This window comes from Thamnophis sirtalis, unplaced genomic scaffold, assembly GCF_051295495.1.
Source record: "Thamnophis sirtalis isolate CommonGarterSnake01/CBP01778 unplaced genomic scaffold, rThaSir2_p1.2 scaffold_5, whole genome shotgun sequence".
Lineage (NCBI taxonomy): Eukaryota > Metazoa > Chordata > Lepidosauria > Squamata > Natricidae > Thamnophis > Thamnophis sirtalis.
Window position 1 is genome coordinate 47,535,979 of NW_028261385.1, and position 6,809 is coordinate 47,542,787.

General features: G+C 39.2%; 1 protein-coding gene across 1 annotated transcript in view; it reads left to right on the plus strand.

Annotated features, from left to right (window-relative positions):
- Nucleotides 1-1,219, plus strand: part of LOC148045355 (uncharacterized) — a 76,168-nt gene extending 74,949 nt beyond the window's left edge. Inside the window, exon 2 of the mRNA XM_087716002.1 lies at nucleotides 240-1,219. Coding sequence (XP_087572128.1) covers nucleotides 240-1,219 — 980 coding nt within the window. The remainder of the gene's footprint in view (nucleotides 1-239) is intronic.
- Nucleotides 1,220-6,809: the final 5,590 nt, after the last annotated feature.

Here is a 6,809-nt window from a genome sequence, read left to right on the forward strand (position 1 = left end):
GTTGGATAACATCAAGCATGGAGAAGTAAAAACTATTGTCAGGCGAGAGTACACCAACAGAGTTAGGAAAATTCTGAAATCTAAATTGAATGGTGGAAATACAATCAAGGCCATAAATACGTGGGCAATACCAGTTATAAGATACACAACTGGTATAGTTAACTGGTCACAAGCTGATTTGGACCTTTTGGACCGAAAAACCAGGAAACTAATGACAATGCACTACAGTTTACATCCACGTGGTGATACTAATAGACTATATCTGCCCCGAAAATCAGGTGGCAGAGGATTATTACAAGTGAAGCAAACAGTTGAAGAAGAAAAACATGCACTGGCTGATTATCTAAAAGAAAGTCAAGAACATCTATTAATCGAAGTAAAGAACAAAAATCTACTGAAGGCCCAACAGACGAAACAAGAATACAGAAAAGATGCGATAAAATCAAGAATGGAGAGTTGGCAGAACAAAGCACTGCATGGCCAATTTCTGGAAAAAATAAAAGATAAAGTGGACAGTGAACAAACTTGGTTATGGTTAACAACAGGTACATTAAAGAAAGAAACAGAGTCACTAATCCTGGCTGCGCAAGAACAAGCTATCCGCACAAATGCCATTAAGGCCAAAATCGAAAAATCCTCTGATGATGCCAAATGCAGACTTTGCAAAGAAGTTGATGAAACTGTTGATCACATACTCAGCTGCTGTAAAAAAATCGCGCAGACTGATTATAAATTGCGGCACAATTCAGTAGCACAAATGATCCATTGGAATTTGTGCAAAAATTATAATATTAAAACAGCAACAAACTGGTGGGAACATCAGCCTGAAAAAGTCACCGAAAATCAGATGGTCAAGATCTTGTGGGATTTCCGTATACAAACCAACAAAATACTGGCGCATAATACACCAGACATCACACTGGTTGAGAAAAATAAGGTCACAATCATAGACATCGCAATACCAGGTGATAGCAGGGTCGCCGAGAAGGAACTTGAAAAAATCACAAGATACCAGGACTTAAAAATCAAAATTCAACGACTATGGCACAAACCAGCAGTGATAATTCCAGTGGTAATTGGCACACTGGGTGCTATTCCAAAAGCACTGGAATTACATTTAAAACAGTTAAAAATTGACAAAATCAACATCAGTCAAATGCAAAAAGCCGCACTGCTTGGATCTGCACGCATATTACGAAAATACGTTACGACGTCCTAGGCCCCTGGGTGGGGCCCGACTAGTAACCAATGCCAAATCCGGCGAAACAACTGGCCGCTGTGATACAATTGTACAATAATAATAATAACAACAACAACAACAACAACATCAACAACAATAACAATAACAATAACAATAATGCATTTATATATACTAGATTGACAATATGGAATTTTATATAAGTTGTAAGTAAAGACCATGGAGATGATGTGGAAAAGCTTTTTTCTTATAAAGGATGAACAATTCTATATAGAATAGAATATAAAGTTGTAATACCCTTGGATGTGTCCAGGATGATGTAATGAAATGCCATAATATAAATTTACTTTAAATTTAGTATGTAATAATAGCTATATTTAATGAATGTTTAATAATCATAATAATTGTATACATATATATTAGATTGATGATATGAACAATGGAATGTGCTGAAATGTGTAAGCTGACATATTATATCAGAGAAACTATTACAATATAACAGTAACATATACAAATATACTTGATTGATATGTGACTTTATATAAAATTTAAGGGCTTACTACAGAAAGGATGCAAAAAAACCAATCAACACACTGTATGGAATGGTAGGTGTTTTTTATGTAATGTGTTGTGTTTGTTTATATTTGTTTAAAAAAAATATAAAAACTTTAATTAAGCAATTAATTGTGGCAATCAAAATTAGGTGCAGTATTCCAAGTGTGGCCTTACCAAGAGATTATAAAGTGGTATTAACACTTCACGTGATCTTGATTCTATCCCTCTGTTTATGTAGCCTAGAACTGTGTTGGCTTTTTTGGCAGCTGCTGCACACTGCTGGCTCATATTTAAATGGTTGTCCACTAGGACTCCAAGATCCCTCTCACAGTTACTACTATTGAGGAAGGTACTACCTATACTGTACCTGTGCATTTTGTTTTTCTTGCCTAAATGTAGAACCTTACTATTTTCACCATTGAATTTCATGTTCAGCTATACATTTTTAAACTGCTCAAACACAATCAGTTCTTGCCTCATTTATGTCTTATGGTGCTCTCAGAACATTCAAATGAATGAAAATAAAATAAAATAAAGGAAAACCAAGCATAATGAAGATTTCTTTGTTTAAGTTGATTCACATTGTTCTGCATTTTAATAACGCATTTAATTAAAATTATTTTTCATGAATTTAGTAAGCCACTTCAGCAAAAGAACTGAATGAACAGTTTCTAAAATATGTCATTAGATAGGCTAAAGAAGAAAAGAAAAGCAAGTAAAATGAGAACATTGTATTGAAGTCTGATATAAAAACACAGTAGTAATATATTGGGTCTTAGTCCGGTTTTGGTGATTGCATTAAACTATTGGCGCTTACATTAAAATTTAAACAATAGAATAATTAATGTCATTTGTAGTGTGCAGGAATTATTTGTCAGGTGAATAAGGAACAATGTAATGTAGATTTGGCTGGGATGGGGAAGGAAAAGAAATTAAATTTCATGCAATAGTGAAAAAGTAAAGTAGCAAGTAGATCCAACTTTAATTTATATTTTATCTATATTGAAAAACCAAAGATTTTTAATATAGGCCAACAAAACTGAATTAAAAAGGTTGAATTTTACTGATGGATTAGAAAATGGGTTTACATCCTGGTCAAATACTTTTAATTCACATTCACAAATGTGTTTGCATAACTATGCTCCTGTGTCTTAAACAAACATTAAAAACATTTTAGAAAAAGTTGTACAGTAAAACTATCCTGAAGTAGTCAGTTATAAAAGTATGCGGAAGTGATTTGGAACTGGGTATGTCTAGTTTGAAGGGGAAAAAAGGATTAGGGATGACATGATCCAATATCTAAAAGGCTGCCACAAAGAAGAGGGAACCAAACTGTTCCCCAAATCACCTGAAGGCAGGACAAAAAGCAATAGATGGAAACTAATCAAAGAGGAACAACCTAAAACTAAGGAGAAATTTCCTGGCAATTAGAACAATTAATCAGTGAAATGACTTGCCTCCAGAAGCTATGAATGCTCCAACACTAGAAGCTTTTTGAAGATATTGGACAACTACTTGTTTGAAATGGTATAGGCTTTCCTGCCTGAGCAGAAAGTTGGACTAAAATGGGTGTCAGCAATCTTGTGGCTCTCTATCCCATCACTGGCTGGCCCTTCCCCTTCCTGTCATTCCTCACCCTGCCTGAGAAGGTAAAGGTGATAGCAGGGGATGGAAAAGCGACCTGGGATGATTTTCATTCTTGCTGGAACTTTTTCCAGCCCTTGTTGGTGCTGGGCATAGAGAGTTTAGAGTTTAGAGTAATTTATTTATATGCCGCCCTTTTCCCTGGGAGGACTCAGGGCGGCTTACAACTCGAAGGGGGGGGGGACAAACAATTAACACATAAGACAGTACATCATTAAAAACACAACATTCATACTATTCGGGTGGGTTACAGTCTTTAACCCCAGGCCTGACGGGATAGCCAGATTTTAAGGGCTGTGCGGAAGGTCTGGAGGGTGGTGAGGGTACGAATCTCCACGGGGAGATCGTTCCATAGGGTCGGAGCTGCCACCGAGAAGGCTCTCCTCCGCGTAGTTGCCAGTCGACATTGACCGGCAGATGGGACTCGGAGGAGGCCTAATCTATGGGATCTAATTGGTCGGGTGGAGGTAATTGGCAGTAGGTGGTCTCTCAAGTACATACCTCGGTTGCTGGAGGACGTGAGCAACTGGCTCTCCACCCTGAGACACTGGCCTGATCTGTCCACAACTGATGCCAGTCTCACTAAAATGAGGGCCGGCAGGGTGGGAATGGGATCCAGGAGGAGGAGATGACATGCCCATGGTGCCCTGCTGTGGCTTTAAGAAGCTCAGGGTAGCAGGAAAATGGGGCTTGTTGCACTGAACCATACATGCCCATCCTGGGAGTCAGGAAATCCGAGGATGGGCCAAGCTAGCAAACTCTCCTTGTGCCTCTTTACTACTCCATTTCTTTCTTCTTTTTGGAAATCCTGACTGGCTGGGGAATGAGCACAAACCACAGCGAAGGGTGGTTTGGGTGATTTACTACTATTTTTCTCATGACCCCCTGATTGGCTGTGGCAGGGCTGGGCGTGTGCAGACAAGCAGGGAGAGCCTTCTTAAGTGAGTGGGCAGGCTCAGCCAAAGCAGCAAAGGCACACGTAGGGAGGGCTGCTGCTCATTTGAGAATGGTCTCCCCACTCATGAACAGGCTCCCAGCCCTGCCACAACTGACCAGGGGGGTCACAAAATGAGGAGCAGAAGGAGGGTCACCCAAAGGGAAGCCTCCACTGAGTTTCGCATTCGTTCCTCAGCCAGCCCAGATTTCCAAAAAGAAGTGAAAGAAAAGGAGTAGTGAAGAGCCCCAAGGAGAGCTCTCTGGGCTTTCCAAAAGACTGAAAAGAGATACAGAAACTGATACAAAGAGAGAGAGAGAGAGAGAGAGATACAGAGATACACAGAGAGAGAGAGAGAGAGAGACAGAGAGAGACAGAGAGAGAGAGAGAGAGAGACAGAGACAGAGAGAGAGACAGAGAGAGAGAGAGACAGAGAGACAGAGAGACAGAGAGACAGAGAGACAGAGAGAGACAGAGAGAGACAGAGACAGAGACAGAGACAGAGACAGAGACAGAGAGACAGAGAGACAGAGAGACAGAGAGACAGAGAGACAGAGAGAGGGGAAAATAGATGAAGAGATAGACAGAGAGAGAGGTACAGAGAGGGGAAGAGAGCGAGAGGGAGGGGGAGAGACATAGTTAAAGAGAGGAGGAGAGAGAAGGGGGAGAGAGGGAGAGAAATACACAGAGAGAGGAGGAGAGGAGAGAATCATAGAGGGGGAGAGAGATAGGGGAGATAGAAAGGGAGAGTAGGAGATAGAAACAGACAGAGAGGGTAGAGAGAGAGATAAATAGAGAGAGGCACAGATACAGTGAAGGAGAGAGAGGGAGAGGGGGAGAGACATAGATACAGAGAAAGGGGGAAAATAGGGAGAGGGAGAGAGAGAAGCAGAGAGATATAGAGAGAGGGGACATAGAGAGGGGGAGAAAGAGATGCAGAGAGATAAATGCAGAGAGAGGAGGAGGAAGAGAGAGAAAGAGAAAAAGAGAAGGGTTTTGTGGTTCCCTGTTCTCTAACCTAATGATCAACTAGGTAGGCATGGCTATAGGGTCATGTGATTGGGTAGGAATGAGTGATGTCAAGTTGCCTATGCCCACCTAGGTTTTGTGGCTCCCTGTGTTTTTTTTCCTGTGGAAAACAGATCCAAATGGTTCTTTGAGTGTTTAAGGTTGTAGACCCCTGGACTAGAAAATCTCCAAGGTCCCTTCGAACTCTGTTATTCTGTTGTTCTGAGTATGTAAATTGCACAGAAGATATAGATATTGTAGGAAATATAGTTTTACTCTTTTGCTAAGACTCAGTATTCCTTTCCCTTTACACCAAATGAAAACTTTTGTTTCTTTCAAGAAGCCAAATCTTGGCTATTATACACATCAATTGCAGTATTGCAATTTGTTTGAACCCAAGGCAGGCTCCTGGGATGAAATGTTGCACTCCCTGGAGATTTCTTGGAATGTGAAAAATAAAAAAATGCTGCAGACTATACCTTTCATAGATTTCATTGATTCAGGATTCTCAGCAAGTTGACTGCATTGTCACCAATTGTCTTTGGTCTTGTCAAGCTAATCATTATTGGTAGTACTCACATCTTTTTTTAGATTTTTTAAAAATAGCTATTAATTTTTTTTAAAAAAAATGAGTAATTAACAATAGTAGAATTGGAATTCTTGCTGACATTCAGAAGGAAGAGCTATGTATCTTTTGTTAGGAATTCACTTTGAAGCTCAATATCTTTTTGTTTGTGTGTGTGGAAAAATGCTGAAGCTGGCATGAGCGCCACTAAATCAAATAAGCTATTTAAAGGTCAATATCTATGCATCCAATTTGTATTGCTCTATTGTTGTCTAGCTTCCTAGTATCAATTGGCAATTCTGTTATCTAGCCTCAGGCACAATTTAAAGTAGGAAAAGATCCAAATACATTCACGGCCTTTGGTTTAATGGCTTCCTTTTGTAGCAATTTGTACAAGATCTACAAATGGGAAAGCTGAACTCATAAATCTAGCTTTTCATTCACTATTTCAGTGAGAAAATATCATCATCAAATAGTGCAAAAGGGGAGATGTGGAAAGGCATGATCAAGTTTCACAATTGCTGAAGGTTTAAAACTCATTTCAAACTTTTTTCAAGGCATGATCTAAGAGGTTGATACCATAATAGATGTAAGCGCTCTGAAACTGAATATGTGAAATAGTGTCTTGGCTGACCAAGATGGTCTAACTATTGGGGATAATGCAGAAGAAAATGAGAGAATGGATATTAGTTTTGACTGAATACAGAGCTTAAACTGACCTGCCTACATTGATAAAATTTGAATTTCCTACAACTGCTACCCAGAAATATTTGGAGCACTAGAATTTAGATTTGGATTTATTGAAACTTTGATATCACCAAATACAAGAATTAATCATTACATATTTAATTGGATAGCATGCTTTTCTAGTAAACAAACTGCTGACAGTTTTGGAGTATTAAACC